Here is an 18206-nt window from a genome sequence, read left to right as displayed (position 1 = left end):
CATTTTTCTGCTGTGCCATATGGATTTCTCATTAGTCGATGTAAGGGAAAACGAGGGTGGGAAAGGGGCCCCTCAGCTGCAGCTGTCCACACTCCCCCCCCCCCATCACTCTGCTGCCACCACACCTGCTCCCCAGGGACACCCTCACTTCTCAACTATGTTGGCTTAGGTATGGACAAATCCCCCTCGGTTCAGCGGAAACTCAGCCTGGAGTTTTTCAAAAGAAGCGTTTGCTAGGAAACTAGTGGGGAAAACAAAACAAAAGTAAAAACAGGAAATAGCATATAGAAATGAAAATACAATGTGCAGGGAAAAAAAAATAGGAAAGGAAAGAAGAAAACCTCTTAGCCTGAGATAACTTTAAGTTCTGATATGCGCCTTCACGTGTTGTTTGTCTGGTGGTCTTCTAGATTGACTGGGCGCATGTTTTCCTTTGTTTTGTTTGATTGCTTTTTCAGTTTCTGTTTTGCTTTGCCATCTTGTGGGTTCCTCTGGAGAACTCATCCTAAGCCCCCATCTTTCAAGCTTTGTGTATTTTCCTCCTCCTACTTATGAGTCTTCTCCATCTTTGTGAAGGAAGTAGTTGGACTTTGTGTCAGTTACTTGGTATAGACAGTGAGCCACTGATGGGGTGAGGATAGGAGCTTTGCACCCTTCCAAGATAAAGTAGCTCAGGCCGCACACACATAGCTGGGGACCAGAGCTAAACATCTACGGCTGCGGTTGTCCTTGCCTGGGGCGAAATAAAAATGCAGACAATGTCATGAGTTTTACAATAACACTGGTGGATTGACCTTTTTAGTCTGCAATTTTTTTCTTTCTTCCTTTTTATTATGAAATAGCAGATGTCGTTGTGATGTTTTGCTTCGATTTTGTTTTTTATGCCCTTCCTGGCAAAATTAAAAGTCGATAAATCTCTGTAGGTGTCTAAAAATTTCTTCCTGGTTCCTGAAATCCAAAACTCTGACCAGCAGCTAGTGTGGCATCACAGTTGTCTATAATGCCTTATGTTTTAGGGGTCATTTGAAAGTATTTTTATATAAAATATTTCTTTTTCTGTCCTCTCAATGGGACACATTATATGAGGTTTTCAAGCACAAGTGATGTAGATTTTGGGGGCTTTGATGTTCTCTTCTAAGGAAGCAGGTAGTTACAGGAATACAGTCCTCATTCTGGGTATTCATTTATTGACTGAATATCAATATGTGGGCATGCCACGTACTGGGAGCCTGGGTGAATACAAATTTGAGTAAGTTACTGTCCCTACCTTTCAAGAAAGTCATAGACTAGGATAGAAGCTCAAGGTGTAATCAATGGTACGGGGTGTGATATGCTGCAAGCCAGGACAAAGAAGGTGCCTGGTCCTGCCAGAGACAGCTTACAGAGGAAGTGAAGACTTGCCCAGGGACCCGCTGGGGAAAGGCTTTCTGGGCAGACATTTGCTAAGACAGGAGAGCTGGATGAGTGTAGACATTTGGGGACCATCTGTGCAAATTCAATATGGAAACAGATAGGAGAGTGGCAGAAGATGAACCTGGAAGGGTATTGACTACCTGGTTTTAACCTCACATTCCACAGCTACCTGTTACCGAGCACATCATTTTTCATACTTGTAGATCAGAAAAAAAAAAAAAAGAATAACGTGAGAAAGCTAATTTCTGTAATGTCTGTATTTATTAGCTTGGCCCTCACTTAATGGCTTGCCAAATGTCACTGAAACTTAGCTGGTAAAAGTCTTGTGCTTGGATTCAGAGTTCAGTACCAGAGAACAGGATGGGAGGACTTGGTGTGGGTGTTTTTGCTGACCATAAACTTACCCTGTGATGAACCAGTGATGTGCCCCAGCTGCCCAGGAACAGATGCCATCATAACGTCAAGCGTGAAACTTTAGATTGCAGGCCAGCGGTGGAGACAATGCCAGACCGGGTGCGAGCCTGGCAGCATCTGTGCCCAGGCCTGGGTCTGCGCGCCACTTTTTAGGGGAGATGTAGATAAAATCTAGAAGGTGTCCAGAGGAGATGGCTAGATGCCATCATACAAAGAATAAAATGAAAAAGAAGGACAAGAAAGCAGCCTTTTGTTCTTTTAAAGGAGTTCTTGAGGCCGAGGGAAGTGGTTTACTCTCAGTTGCAACAGTTGGCCTGGGTGGAAATTAAAGGGAGACCAATTTTGGCTCAATGTCAGAAATAATTTTTAAGAGCTGTTTTCCTAATTACATGGTGCTGTGAGATTATTTTGACAAAATATGGAAGTGTTTTGACAGAAACAAGATAACCATCTTCACCCATGGAGATGCAGCAGAGAAGAGTATTATATTGAGGGGACAGTGGATCGTCCATCTTTAAATTCAATGAGATTTTAGCATTTGTTCTACTTTTAGAAGCACCACTCTTTCAACTTTGCAGTCTCTTGTCCATATTATATTAAACCAATAAATTGTGATTTTTTTTTTTTTTCCTAGTATCTGACCAAAAGGATACCACAAAACCCCAGGTATCAGCATGTCAAGTCAAGACTGGACACTGGTGAGTAAAGATTATAAAATTGAATTTTTTTTCTTTAAATCCAATGGCTAATGATTGACAAAAAGCAACCTGTCATGGGCCTCCCCGGTGGCGCAGCGGTTGAGCGCTGGGTTGCGAAGCTGCCCGCGGCCTCTGCGGCGCCGGTTCGATCCCTGGCTGCTCCCCGGCCACCAGAGGAGGGTCCCACATGGCGCGCAGACCTCTCCTGCCGCCCGCTGCTCCCCTCAGCAGTGTACTTCGGTCCTTCTGCCTGCTCTGCTCCCCGCTCTGGCTCTGGTGGATTCTCTCACCCTCCCGCGCTTCTGACTGTACCCAGTGCATGTATAAACAAAACAAACAAACCAGCAAACAAATAAATAAAGCATGCCTCTATAAAAAATAAAAAAATAAAAAAAAAAAAAAAAAAAAAAAAAAAAAAAGCAACCTGTCATGCCTGGTCTGATATAAAATCACACGAGTTTCTCAGTCTCTTACCTGGTGGTGTTCTAGATTCAGGGCTTCCTGGTCTCTTTGAAAGCTGTTTTTCAGATTACCAGTAAAAATTTCCATTCACCTAATTTATCATAGTTTACATTGAGAAATTGATGAGAACTTTGTTCAATATGTTGCAGGACTGAGGTCAACCTCTATTTTGGAACACCTTGACTGTATTTCTTTAAACTGGGAGTAATGGATTATACATGTGCACGTTTGTTGATTCAGTGTTTGCAGAGTGCCAATTACATGCAAAGTTATGGATTACGGGACATATAAAGATGAGTGTGAATCGTGATTTTTGCAATCAAAGAGCTTAGATTCAAGTGGAGGCAGACGGACTTGAATGAGTAACTAAAATACCAGACAAAATTAAATTAGTGCTGCAATTCAGGTAAAATGAGATTTAAGAGTGTTACTGCTTATTTCTGTGCTTTTAACATTTTTCAGTGTCGTGATAATGACCACTCCCCTAGGCCCCTACTGGACTCTCACTCTTGTGAGATTTTAGTTGTTTGTTTATTAATTGTTTACTTTTTATAACTTTTTAAAGTCTGCTGTGGAAAATCCATCCTGTTAAGGTGGTTTTGATCCTGGATTGGGATACCACAGGTCTTTAGCAATACCTAATTTTCCACTGATAACCTCAAGACGACTAGAAGAGAGACTGGGATATTGACTTTGTTTAAATCTCATTCATTTTGTCTTCCTCTTTCTCCAGTCACCTTCAAAATCATTATCTTCCATTATGTATGTTTTCTCCGATAAAATAGGCTTAAATTAAATGTTTCAAATGAACCACATTTACAGAGACTATTTCTTTCAGCTATTTCCATGCTGTACAGATATTTATCCTTGCAAATATCCTGTTTGATAGGTGGTGAAAAATAGTATCTCTGTTTTTGAGGAGGAGGAAATTGTGGCAGAGAGGTCATGTGATGTACTTGAAGTTGGTAAAGGAGACAGAAGGAGGATTTGTATGAGGCATGAAGAGAGACCTGGCTGGAGAGCCGGTGCCAGGTCCTGGTGCCCCTCTCCTGCGCCCCAGCCTCTTTTCCCCCAGCCTCTTTCCCTCTGTGCAGATCCCTTCAACGCCTCCATCTCTACCTGTCTCCCCTTAATTACAGTTCGGACCCAGAATAAGCTACTTGCTTTGATTAAAAGTGCTGTTTTGTTTTTTTTTCCTGAGGAGTCCAGATCATGTCTTAAAAGTCAGTGCTAAAGGAATGCATTTCTTTTGGAACTTCATACCTTCTTAAAACTAAAAATTATTAAGAGCTGAGGTGATTTCAGATAGATATGTCTATATCTTTATTTTCTTTTTCTTCCTGGAAAATCCTTATAATTCATAACTGATATCTGACTTAGTAATGGTCCCTGAAATTAATCTTAAATTCTTTTGAAGTTGAGATACTAATATCCAATTCTTTTTTTAAAACACTACTTTGTAATGAGCGATATCCTTTTATAGCCTGAGATTTTTCGTAACTAGTGATTTTGCCAGTTAAACTTTCTGTTTGGAGTTAACTGTATTTTGAGGTAATTACAGATTCGCATGGAGTTATAAGAAGTAATACAAAGGTCCCATGTACCCTTTACCATGGTTTACCCAGTTTCCCAGGGTAACATCTTGCCAAGCTATAGTGCGGCATCATAAACATAGTATTGCCATTAACACAAGCAGTCCAGATACAGAACATTTGCATCCACCAGAATCCCTCATGTCACCTTCTTAAAGTCACATCTACTTCCACCCTCACCCCTTCTTAACCCCCAGCAACCACTCACCTGTTCTCCATCTCTGTTATCTTGTGAAATCACAAGTGCTAAATAAATGGAATTGTACAGTAGACATCTTTTTGCATTGATTTTTTTCACTTAGCATAACTCTCAGATTTGTCCAGTTGTTGCACAGGTTGGTAGTTCATTTTGTGTTGTTGTTGTGACGTGTTCCCTAGTATGGATGTACCACATTTACAGATCATTTCCTGCTGAAAAACAATTGGATCTTTTTCTGCATTTTGACGCTTACAAATTAAAGTGCCATAAACATTTCCCTGGGATAAATGCCCAGAAGTGCAGTTGCTGTGTTGAATGGCAGGTGTGTGTACAGTTTTTTAAGAAACCGCCACGACATTTGCTAGGGGCTGGCCATTCCCACCAGCAAGGGACGAGTGATTCTGTGTCTCTACATCCTTACCAGCATTTGGTGGTGTCACCGTTTTTACTTTTGCCACTCTGATAGATGAGCAGTGACACACCACGTAGCCTTGATGCTGAGCATCTCTTTACATGCTGATTTGCTACGTGAGCATCTTCAGTGAAATGTTCTGTTCGTGTGTGTTGCTTATGTTCTAAGTGGATTGTTTGCTTCTTAACAGTTGAGTTTTGAAATGGTCCTTATATATTCTCGCTACTAAAATATTGGATATGTGGACGGTATATCTCTTCTCACAGTCTGTAGCTTCTCTTTTCATCCTCCTCACAGGGTCTTTTGAAGAAGAAACATCGTTAATTTTGTTGAAGTCCAATTTATCAGTCTTTCCTTTCATGGATCAGGCATTGGTTGTCAAACATAAGGACTCTTTGCCCAGCAAAGATCCCAAGGATTTTCTATCATACTTTTTTCTAAAAGCTTCATAGTTGTAGGTCTTACATTTGAGTCCATAATACATTTTTGAGGTAATTTCTGAATCAAGCATGTAAACTTAGATCAAGGTTAGCTTTTTGCTTACGGGTGTCTACTCGGCCTGGTACCCAGTTACCTTTCCTCCATTGAATTGCTTGTCTACCTTTGTCAACAATCAGTTGAACATATTATGTGAATCAGTTTCTAGATTCTCTGTTCTGTTCCTTTGATCCATGTGTCTCTCTACCAGTACCACATCATCTTGATTTCTGAAGCTATGTAGTAAATTGAATATTTAAATTGGTTAGACTAATTATTCTCACCTTTCTTTACAAACTTATTTAAGCTACTATTGTTCCTTTGCCTTTCCATGCAAATTTTAGAGTAATAATATTTGCATTTATAAAATAAATTGCTGTAATTTTGATAAGAGTGGCAGTAAACCTGTAGGTCAATTTGTGGGGAATTGACATCATAACTGTGTCTTCCCATCCGTCAACACAGTATGTCCATTTATTTATATCTTCTTTGGTTTCTTCCATCAGAATTGTATAGTTTTCAGTATATAAGTGCTATATATGTTTTGTTAGATTTACACTTAAGTATTTAATTGGGGGAAGAGGAAAATGGTAAATGGTATTGTATTTTTGGTGTGCATGTGTTCATTGCTAGTCTATTTATGTAACTTATTTTTGTATATTGATCTTGTACCCTGGGACCTTGCTAAACTCAGTTATTAGGGACAAGTTGAGTTTTTAAAATAAATTCCTTGGACTTTTCTATGTAGACAATTTGTCATCTATACAAAGGAAGCTGGTTTTTTTTCCTTTTCCTTTTCAGTCTGTATACCTTTCATTTCCTTTTCCACCCTGGCTCAGACTTCCAATAGTGGTAGAAGCAAACATCCTTATCTTAGGGGGAATGCATTCAGTCTTTCATCACTATGATGTAAAATGTTGGTTGTATCGGTTTGAGGACATTTCCTCCTATTTCCATTTTTGTGAGAGATTCTATTATGAATGACTGTTGAATTTTATCAAATGCTTTCACTGAATCAATTGATATAGATTTTTTTCTTTAATACGGTGAATTAAATTGTTAATACAGTGAATTACATTGATGCATTCTCAAATATTGTTCTAGTCTGTTTCCATGGAATAAGCCTCACTTAGTAATGTTGTGTAAACTCACATTGCTGAGTTCTGTTTATTGTTTTGTTGAAGATTTTTGTGTCTGTATTCATGAGGGACATTGGTTTGTAATTTTATTTAATTTCCTTACTGTCTTTGCCTGGTTTTAGTAACAGAGTTGATATTTGCCTTATAAAACAAGTTGATAAGTGTCGCTTCTTGTTCTATTTTCTAGAAGAAATTGTGTATGTATTATTGGTGTTAATTCTTTCTTAAACATTTGGTATAATTATGTCCTCTAAAGCATCTGAATCTGGAGATTTGGGGGGAATCTTTAAGTTTTAAATTTTTCAATTTCGTTTTTCAATAGTTGTGGGATATTAAAATTATTTCTTTCATATTCGATAAATTGTGGCAGTTTGCATTTTTTTTGAGGAATTATTGTATTTCATCTAAATGTTCAAATATATGACTGTAGAGTTGTTCATACTACTCCCTTATCATCTCTTTGGTGGCTGTAGTATCTGACGTGATAGCACCTGTTTTGTTCCTGATATTGGTGATTTTGTGCCTTTTCTCTTTTTTCCCCTTTGTTACAGACTCATCATTTTATTGATACTTCCAGAAAAGCAGCTTTGATTTTATTAATTATCCCTATTGCTTTTCTGTTTTCACTTTCATTGTTTTTTTGATCTTATCTTTATTTTTCTCTTCCTTTTGCTTAGGATTATTTCTGCTCTCCTTTTTCTAGATTCTCAAGATGGGTGTTTTTATTGTTTTAATACTTCTCCCTCCCCCACTTTAGATGTCTGCAGTTAGTGCTGTAAATTTCTCTCTGCACTGCTTTATGTCCCACAAATTTTGATTTGTTGTATTTTAATTTTCACTCAGTTCAGTGTAGTTTTTTATTTCCCTTGGGACTCACTCTTTGACCTATGGATTATTTAGAAATGTATTGTTTACTTCCAAGTGTTTGGAGATTTTCCTGTTATCTTTCTGTTACTGATTTCCAGTTTGATTCCATTGTGGTTAGAGAATGCGCTCTATATATTTCAGGGTTTTTTTTTTAATGTATGGATATTCACTTTATTGCCCAAGATATGGTCTATTTTAGTATATGTTCCACAGGCACTTGAAAAGAATGTATAGTCCCATCATTTGCTTACTGTAGTCTTTTTTCCTGATGTTCCAGGCCTCCTTTTAGCATTCCTTTCTCATTAGAGAACTTCCTCTAGCCATTCTTTTAGGTTAGTTCTTCTGGCAACAGATTCTCTTAGTTTCCCTTCATTTGAGGAAGTCTTGATTTCCCTTCATTCCTGGAGGGCATTTTCTTTGGGGATAGGACTTTTTTTTCTTTCTTTTTTTAGTACTTAAAAAATACTGCATCACTGTCTTCCGGCTGCCATGATTTCTGATGAGAAAGCTATTATTTGAACTATTTTTCCCATTTAGTTAAGGTGTCCTTTTTCTGCTTTCATGATTTTCTTAAGTTTTTAGACATTTAATTATGATATGTCATGGTGTAGATTTCTTTGGTGTGTCCCATTTGGACTGCACTCTGCTTCTCTATAACTCTGTAGGTATGTCACTTGCCAAATCTGGAGGACCTTTAGCAATTGTGTCTTTGAGTACTTTTGCAGCTCCATCTTCTTTCTCTATCTGGTACTTGGATGGAACCTTCTCAAAGCCCAGCATGGAAACTGAGGCTCCCCATTTGGCCTTTGCTGGCAGGGAAGGGTGGTGTTCGCCTGGAGTAGGGCAGTCATTAACTGAGAGTTTTCTATCTTGCTAGGCTGCCCCTTTGCTGGTCCTTTCACTGGCAAGCTCTCTCTCTCTAATATATATATATATATATATATATATATTTTTTTTTTTTTTTTTTTGGTCTCCCTGTTGATATTTCTAGGTTGCTGCCCTTTTTTTTTTTTTTCCAACTCCAAGTCTAGTACATACGTGGCAAAAAATAAACAAACAAACAAAACCCCAGGCTTTGTTAACCAGCATGTCATTCCTCTGGTCCTGAGTTTCCTAGCCAGTCTCTCTTCCTCTCTCCACCAAAGTCTTCTTATAGTTGTTTTGTGCATATTGTCAGGTTTTGTGTTTCCTTTTTCTCCAGTCTTTTTTCTACTTGGCATTTTTTTTTTTTTTTTTTGGCACAGTCACAAAGTTGCGAGATCATCCCCACTGTCTAATTGTAAAACATTTAAAGAAACCCCACATCCGATAGCAGTCACTTCCCATTCCTTCCTTTTATCCTGTTAACTCTGACTCTGTATCTTTGGGTTTGCTTATTCTGAACATTTCTTATGAATGGATTCAGACAATTTATGGTCTTTGTGTCTGGCTTCTTTCACTTGGTATAATGTCTTCAAGGCTCGTCTGTGTTGCAGCATGTTTCGGTGCTTCATTCCTTTTTACTGTCAAATAATATTCTACTGTACAGATATTCCACATTTTGTTTTTCCATTTATCCACTGATGGACATTTGGTTTGCTTACACTTTTGGCTTAATACTTCTGTGAATGTTAGTGTACGTGCTTTCGTGTGAACCTGTTTTCAATTCTCTTGGTTATTTATATATCTAGCAGTTGAATTGTTGGCCATATGGCAACTCCTTGTTTCATTTTTTGAGGAACTGTCCAACTGTTTTCCAAAGCAGCCACACCACTTACATTCCTACCAGCGATGGGGGAAGGGCCCTATTTTCTCCACATCCTCGACAATGCTTGTTATTGTCTATCATTCAGATTACAGTCATGGTTGTGGGTGTGAAGTGGTATCTCATTGTGGTTTTGATTTGCATTTTCCTAATGACTAGTGATGTCGAGCACCTTTTTACGTGCTCATTGGCATTTATATATGGAAAAATGGCTATTCAAATCATTGGCCTGTTTTTTAATTGGGTTATTTTTCGTCTTATTATTGAGTTATAAGTGTTCTTACTCTCGATACTGAACCCTTATCAGAAATATGATTTGCAAATATTTTCTCCCATTGTGTGGACCGTCCAGAATTTTTGCTATACTTAGCTGGAGTAGTAAAGAAAAGTACACTTACCTCATCTTCCTGGAAGCAGAAACCTCCCATAACTAGTTTTATAATAACTTTTGGAAGGACCAAAGTGTGCTTCATTGCTTAAAACTCAAAGTATTTTGAAATCATTGTGGGAACTAAAATCTCATCCTAATTTTTGATGTTTTATTATTTCAGATGTCTTTAAAATATAAATTATTTTAAAGTCAATTTAGGGGAAATATTTTAATTTTTTTCTTTGTATTTTGTGACTTTCCTCCCTGCATATTCATAGAAAATTTTCCACCTGGTGTGCAGTGGCCTTTGGGTTGTATGTCAAGATACAGATCTCTTCTGCCCTCTGGGTTGCCATCAGGGCCTGGGCAGCCCAAGCCCCAGTGTTTTGTCCAGATATTATCACTTAGATGTGTGCTATGAGCTGAAAAAAGTGAGAAGTCTTGCTGAAGAAAGCACAGGAATGACCTTTAACCCAAATAAGGGTAAGGAGCTCCTATCTGGGGGTTGTTTGTAAGCTCTGCAGTCAAAGCAGTGGAAATAGGCACAGGAATGAATGAGCAGTTCATTTCTAGGCTAAGTAGATGGGTCGTTAATCTTTTCTTACCAAGCAGTGAGCAGTTCAGAATTAATCACAAGAACTCAAGAATTTCATGATATCTCCTGTCTTTAACCAAATCACCCTCTACTGAGTTCTTCTAAGACTGATGTCTTCTTTCAGGGTAAAGATTATTATTATTTTTTTTTAATCTATACTTCTGACTCTTTATAAATTCAAGCACACGTGTATAGCTGTGGCTAGCACTATGAATTATTTTGAACTTCAAATATTTCTTTTGTTCCATAGGTGCCTGAGTGTATTTTACCAGCTCCCCAGCTTTGCCAGACTGTGCCATGAATGGATTTTGCTTCTGATGAAATCCCTGACGGCGTTTTGTTCAGTCTCCACTGCAGGGTTCTCCTGTATTCTCAAGCTCCCTCTCTGGGTTTCTGTTCTGCAGCGCTGCAGGCCGATTAAGGGACACTTTCCAAACCACAGGGCTCTCCCTTTGTTAGTCTCCCACACTTGCTCATCGCTTGCATTATCCCCTCCTTTCAATCTATAGTCAATCGAATTTCAAATTTCTTTAGCTTTCTAAAATTCTGTAGATTTTCTCCACTGCCTTCCCTAGCCTTATTTGCAGTTTTTTAAAATTCACCTTACTTCTTTTACCGCCACACATCCTAGTCATTTACCTTTTTTTTTCTTTAGTTTTTACTTTTCCTGAATATTCGCTAATAGCCTTGATCTTAAGCATGCAAACTCATTGCAGACTAGGTACTCTTCATTTTTATTTGGTATTTAATTCTGCTTCTTATGTCAAAGGGCGAAATGTATGTGAAAGCCTTTTACAAACCAGAAAGCACTATACCCTCGTATAACTTATTGAGATTAACAAAGGACCACTGTGCCTCTTTTCACGCTTTCTGCTCCTTCTGAGCCAAAAGAAGTTCTCCATAGAGGAGGGAAATATTGAAGAAAAATAAAGCAATAGAGTTGTCTCTTAGCAACTGAATTCGTGCCTTATAAATCTTACCCACTTTAGATTACTGCTGCTCAAAATCACTTGCTTTTCTTACTGGCTCAGTACAAATAATGTTATTAAATTATAGAAAAACAAAGGGAAAAATCTACTGAATGAGTCACTCGGTTCATCGATTGTGCTCTATCTTTGCATAGCACTATTGATACAGCCGGGTTGTCTCTTTCTTTTAGATCCTAATTGTAAAACTTTTCAAATACCTCTTTTGTTGCAACTTAAATTATAAACTAAGTAGAAGCTAAACAGCACCTTATAAATTGCTAGGTTACCTGAGCTCCTAGCCAATATGGGTTACATAGAACATACACCGTGCATAAATCAAATTGTGCATCATTTAAAGAAAATCAGGTGTACAAAAAAGCAAACCAAATTAGGGTGTGATTATTTGCATTATAAAATCATTCGTTATAAAGAAAGACTCTGCAGATAGATTTTCATAGTATATTTCATTTAGCCGATTTTTTAGTGGCTCCTATGCTAAACAATGGTATGGATAAAGACATTCTGTGCATGTGTAAATAGTCTTGGGCTTTCAGCATAATAAGGTAGATAAGACTTGCACACAAATAAGGCAGTCTGGTGATGAATGCCTGGCGAGTGGTAAGCTGAGTGCGGTGGAAGTTCAGAGGAGGGAAAGGTCGCTTCCTGCTGGGTGAGCTATTATGATTAGGGGGACAAGGTGACATGTTAGAGAACCAAAGACTCGCAGAGAGTCTGTCAAGTTTAGTAATTAAGGCAAGATTGAAGAGGTAGGTAAGATGTTGGCGCCTTCAGTGCTAGACCAAGGACTTTAAAGTTTAGTCAATAAGCAATGGGGAGCCACTGACATTTTATTTTTTTAATCAAAGTCTTGTCTAGGAAAATTTATCTGGCAGTAATGTGTAATTTCAATTTAAAAAAAAAAAAAAAAAAGGACCGGTTCACTGATTTTATTTTAAACTCCCTACTTTTGCATAAAACAAAGAGATGTACTTAAAAATAAATGAATTATAAAAATGATTCATTTCTAGTCTTTTTAAAAGGTAATCAAAAAACAATGTTCAGAGGAAATTAGATCCAGTGAGATAAGCTGCTTAGTTAAGAAAGAAGAAGTATATGAAGTGGGATAAAATACTACTTGTCATGCTTTCTGAAATCCCTTTCAAGGATTTTTTGGTGGTGTTTAGCTGTCCTTCTGTCTTGTTTCTCCAATTGAAGCAATGCAGAAATCCTCCAATTTCATTTCTTCCCCTGTCTTGGACAGAATGTCTAGAATGAAAGGAGTTTCTCATCAGTGGCCTTCTTGGATTTTTTTCTTAATTTTCCCAAATACCTGATACCTATGCCAAAGATTCTATTTCTCTGCCTTCCCCATTAGTGGGAAAAATAAACAGTCCAAGTTCCAGCCTAGCTCACAACGTCGTTCTGGGGGAGGCTCGCTCATACAAGATGAAGTGCTTTGTAAATACTCTGAACATGTTCATAATCGATTGAGAAATGGGTTTTAGACACTTTGTGACTAGAAATCACTACAGATGGGAAATGCAATGTTTTAATAATAAAGACTTTATAATAAGGTTGGCTATTGTTTTCCATGCGTCGTGTGCCTCAGGGAATTTAGAACACAAAACGCTTCCCACTTGGTATTATTAAGGAAGTGACACTTTCTACATATTTACCTCACAGTGAAATCGTGTTTTGTTTTGTTTTGTCTTTTTAAATAAACACCTAGAGAAGCAGGGTCTTTTTGTGAGCTGTTGTAGAAACCAGAGGCTGGGAATCCTAATCCTGGTTTAGTTACCTCCTTGCTGTGTCTCAGGACCAGTCAGTAAATCCTATTTGTTCCTCAATCCTCTGAGCAGACGGCCTGAAGCCCCAGCATCAACGCCGTGCCACTGTCGGGCCTCGGGCTTCCAATCAGAAGCTGTGTGAAGCAGTTTAAGGGTGGGTTGCAGGCCATTCAACACAGCTCATGGCCTTGTGCCCCCCTGCATCTTCTGGCCCCTCTGTGCACGCCCGAGTGGGGAGCTGCAGGGGAGAGGGGCTGTGTGTCCAGGAAGAATGCCTGGTTCTTGCTCTGGAGAGCTGTTCACATCTTAGGTCCATTCCAGCCCGAAGAGCCTGGAACAGACCCTCTTTGGTGCTAGTCCTGGTCTTTAGTCCTCTCTGGGCGCCATGTCTCTGTGGAGAAGGCTCAGGCCTTCCGAGCAGCCCGAACTGCCAACACTTCCCACCCAGCTTCTGGAAAGGTGCTGTTGGGGTCTAGGACTACAGAGTCCTCTTCTCTAGTCCTGGTCCAAAGACTGTGTCTTCAGATGAAAAAAACTTTCCACAGATCAGTGGGATTTTATTCCACAATGAATTCATGGTAAAGCTTTAATAATAACAAATGACCTAAGTTGTGTTTCGGAAAGAAATTTTGGGTTTCAGAGCAAAAATTTTCTTTCTGTTTCTGTCCTAACACGTGAAGAACATTTCAGAATAGCCCTTGAAACAACAGTCCATGCCATCATGGGAAAGAAAGCAGCATTTCTTTTATCAGCAGTTGGGACAGAATCTGACTAGACCCTCTCAAGTCTTAAAAGTTGGGAGCACAATTTTAGAAACGAGACATTATTTCAAACATTTTGCTTCTTTGCGATAGCGCTTAGCTGCCAGGTCGAGCTTGCTGTGTTGAATTGAAGCGAATCAAAGCCTGCCCAGTAAAGAATAATGGCCCCTGGCATAAGAACTAGACTTCAGTTCATTCGGAAACCAAGTGCTCCTGGCCCAGTTTTAATGTAAGAAAGCCCTCCAAACCACCTTGGCTGCAGCCTTATTGTAGAACCAGACTATAAAACATGAGGGCCGGGGACTCTCCACAGTGGCGGGAATCCACTGTTATTTTTCAGCAAATCAAATCTGTGGTGAATATTAGCCTACAGACTGTGTGGTCTAGTTTAAGCTGCACCATCAGCACGAATTGTGGAGGAGCAAGTTCAAGAAAGAGGAGGAAACCACAAAGAATAAGCAGAGAGGAGAGGTTGCTTGGGTAATAGCCACAGTGGCACATTTTAAAGATTCAAAGACTACTGCTTCTTCGTTCTCTATCTCTGCCTAGCTTCCCTACGAGCTTACCGAGGGCTCAAAGGCAGAGGAGGAAGTCTTGATCAGGGGTGAGGGGGAGTGTGGGGGACATTGAAGGGATCCTCCATCCTGCTTAGGACTTGTGCACCGCACCTTATATACATCTGACCCAAGTATTACCCTTTGATGCCTCATCTTTTAAATGATGTTATAAAATCCAAAGGAACTTTACTACAGTAAATAGTAAATCTATTAGCCTACTCTAATTCCATAAGAATATTTGTAGGGAATACTCACAGTGTTACTTGTTTTCTTTCATTAAAAGCATATCTAAAATCCTTGTTCTCTTTTTAGGTAGCAGTATGACTAAATACATTGAGAAGCTAGAAGAGATGAAAAAAAGTGAGTAAGACCATCGGTAGTTTGGGATAAAGGAGCCCTGTAGTTGCTTCGTCCACTGGTTATTAACAACCTTAGCCGCCCATGACATATCCTGAGAGGTGTGGGGGCCAGGTGCGCCAGCCTGGCAGGTGCTCAGAAGGACATAGGACACACCAGGTACCAAGCTTCCCGAGATGGTGGTACTAGCCTTCTGAGATGGTAGCCTATGGGTCAATTCTGCCTGACATCCCACAGGAAGTGCTAATGTTGGAATGTGGAATGAACTACAGTGAACCAGTGAGAGACCCCAGCTTCTGATTTCACTGTGCTTCATTCAGTCTTCTGGACTTTTGTGAAAAAGTACTGTAAGTACTTAATCTTTCTGAGTTTTTTTCTTTATGCCTGAGGTGGGAGTCATAATACCTCTCTTATTTCCTAACATTCTTTTGAGTATAAATTAGTTTCATGAAAAACTTGGAGGTGCAAGAAAGAGCTTATTCTTAAAAAGCAGTGTTATGCATTATAGATTCATTGCTGTCCTCTTTCTTTTAATTAAAAATCATATTTCATACACATCCTTTTTAAAAACTAATCTTCTACAAAGATATGCTACCAGTCATTGGGTGCATTGCCCTGGTACAGAATCATAATTTTTCAATCTTTGTCCAGAATGGATGTAAAATGTACACATGAAGGCCAGAATCAAGAAAGAAATAGAAACATCTATTTTCTAAGATGGATTTGCTCATATCTTCAGGAGACCCCGGTGCTAGGGGGGTATTTAGCTAATGGTAGCAAAGAAGTACTCTGATTAATAACAGTTCAGGACTTGGCTCAAGTAATATATATCTTCTGGGAAGAGAATATTACAAATCCAGAATTCACCAGAACTTTTGTTTTGACACAGCAGGGCTTTTAATTTAAATGATAATGTTTCTCTTCCTTTTGAATTGCTGTGGTATTAAGAATACCCCAGACAATAGATAGGATGGGAACTCAAAACAGCCTTTGCTGACTCGGTCCTTTGCCACGTTTTTGCTCTAAGGGCTAATGCCACAGACATTTGTTTCTGAATGTGTAATGTCATGGTGTGGCCTTATTATATTTCATATTTTATACATTATATACAAAACAAGTTTCTACTTTCAAATAGATGCTAAAATTTTAAACAATGAAAAAATCTTGTTTACTTACCTATGCTTCATTGTGGTCATCCTTATTTCTTCCAAAGCAGGCAAAATTCAGCTGGCCTGCTTCTGTTTTGGTTGGTAGTCTCTTTCAACCTCCTATCCATGTGTAACTGAGTGAAAGCTCACATGTCCACACCAGAAATTTGCCCCATAAAAATGCCCTGTTCCACCCAGATTGCCGAAACCCTGCTCAGAACATTTCTTAAAAGCACACTGTGGTTTCTTGAATATCTAAACTTTGAATGGAGATTATCTCTCTGGAATCTGGCCTTGAAAATACTAGCCTTCCCTCTTAGAAGCTGTAGGCTTCCTTTCAGTAAGACAGGAGTTTCCTATCATCCTGCCTCACACCCTTTATGCTGCACTCCTGACTAGAATTACTTCAGATTCTGGTTCGGGATCTGTACTTGGAAGACAGTTCCTTCTCTGTTTTCTGTTATCGGTGTCCTTTTGGGGCAAAAGGGAGGAGAATACGGTTTTGTCTCCTGACACCCGAGACCCGTCGCTTTCCTCGGGTTTCCTTGGAGGCCATGTCTCTCTGTGAAACCACAGACCTTGTTCTGCTGCTTCCTTTGATTTGTCTTCCACTGTGGCCCTACTTCCCTTTGCTAATAGTGCCTTTTAACAGAACCCTGAAAACTCAGCATTCCTTTGTAACCCGAATATTCTTTCAACTCTGCCTAGGGAAAATAGACACACTGTGTCCATTGACTGCTCACAAAGCCTGTTCTCGGCTTCTGGTGGGTAGATGACACTAGTTGGACCCAATGCTAAACATCCTGGATAGTCAGATCTCTGTCCTTCCAGTAACTCGAGAGAGAGAGACGTAGCCTCCCAACTTACTGGGGATGCAAAACTTGATAACATATCACAAACTAGGGTTCCTTGTCTCCATCGCAGACTTTGGGAGAAGCCAGGGTAGTAGAGGGCTCCATTCTTAAAGCTGATCGCCCTTGCAAGGACAGACGGACAGAGCTTTCCAAGTCATCCTTCTTATAAAATTTAGAGTTTACTGTCAAACGTCTAGTTTGATCTTTTATCTCTGAGTAATAATGTCAGAAAGTCCTAATGGTGGCTGTCCTTCCAGACCAGAACCAGGTACGTAGAGTTCAGGCTCAAATGCCCAGTGGGATTTCTAGTTCTTGTGAGGGGACATCAAAAATGCCAGTCATTAGAATATAGCAAAGACTGGTTTTTGTTTCAGATAACTTACATTTTTTGTTACAGGGAAACTTAACGTGTGTATTTTATACTTAGAATGGAGAAGTATTTCAGACTGCTTAACTATATGTGTGTGTGTGTGTATAGTTGCAGAGGTAGCATATATATTTATAAATATATATATATAACTGCAGAGGTAGCATGCATATATATATATATATATATATATATATATATATATATAAATACCAATGGATAAATGCCAGGGTGCAAACTACTTGAAAGGTATTGACTGTTTGTTGGCTGATTTATTGCCATTTTGATTTATATCAGTGACTTTTGTTGGGCATTTGGGTGGCAATTGAGAGAAATACTGTAGATTTTTCAGTTGTGCTTGTTAAAGCCTCTGCTCAGTCTATGTGAGTTTGCATCCTGGTAGGTTTTAGAAGCACCATTATGTCTAGGGTTCTCTTGTTGTATACGGAAGAAGCTGTTCTGAAATTTTCTGCAGTTAATGGTCAGTTATTCATGAAATTGTTCTCTTTAAGACTTCAGAAAGAGAAGTCTTAATTCCACATAAGAATCCCAATATATTTACAGAAGCTGGTTCTTAGATAATATCATTCTCTGACTTCAAGTCCTAAAGTGTTTTGTAAACCGTATAACATTATCCTCCAAAGTAACTATCCAGCAAAAAAAGTAACTGTGCTGGGGTTTTGTTTTGGCTTGGTTTTCCTTTTTTTTAATTCATAGAAATGATTAGTAACACTAGGTGAAGAATCTTAAATACTTTTAATCCTTTCCTTTGTTGCTAGGAGTCTTGGTTTGTGAGACATTTTTGCTGTGAAGGTCATAGTAATTATCCAGCTAACCTTTAGTAATTCTAAAATAATGAGATTGTATTTAAGGAGTCACAGGCGCCAGTATAAAGCACAGAAGAGGAGCAAAGGGTAAGGGGTGGCTGGGAGTTCAGGCTGAAAACGCTTCAAAATTGACAGTCATCTTCAGAAAAGTTTAAGGAAGCTAATTTAAACATGCTTCTGTGGGATGGATATTTAAAG

The 18206-nt window shown here is 39.0% G+C and overlaps 1 protein-coding gene across 4 annotated transcripts in view; it reads left to right on the top strand.

The window, feature by feature from the left end:
- CEP41 (centrosomal protein 41) overlaps nucleotides 1-18206 on the top strand; it is a gene marked incomplete at its 5' end in the record, with an annotated part of 38475 nt that overhangs the window by 8327 nt on the left and 11942 nt on the right. For 3 of the 4 annotated variants that reach the window (XM_084229958.1, XM_084229957.1, XM_084229956.1), the window contains 2 exons: nucleotides 2462-2529; nucleotides 14772-14815. In XM_084229958.1, coding sequence (XP_084086084.1) covers nucleotides 2462-2529; nucleotides 14772-14815 — 112 coding nt within the window. The remainder of the gene's footprint in view (nucleotides 1-2461; nucleotides 2530-14771; nucleotides 14816-18206) is intronic. The other variant, XM_084229959.1, reaches the window with a different exon arrangement.

The sequence above is a fragment of the Talpa europaea genome (assembly GCF_964194135.1).
Source record: "Talpa europaea genome assembly, chromosome: 3".
Lineage (NCBI taxonomy): Eukaryota > Metazoa > Chordata > Mammalia > Eulipotyphla > Talpidae > Talpa > Talpa europaea.
The sequence above is the reverse complement of the archived record's forward strand: the minus strand, read 5'-3'. Positions and strand labels throughout refer to the sequence as shown.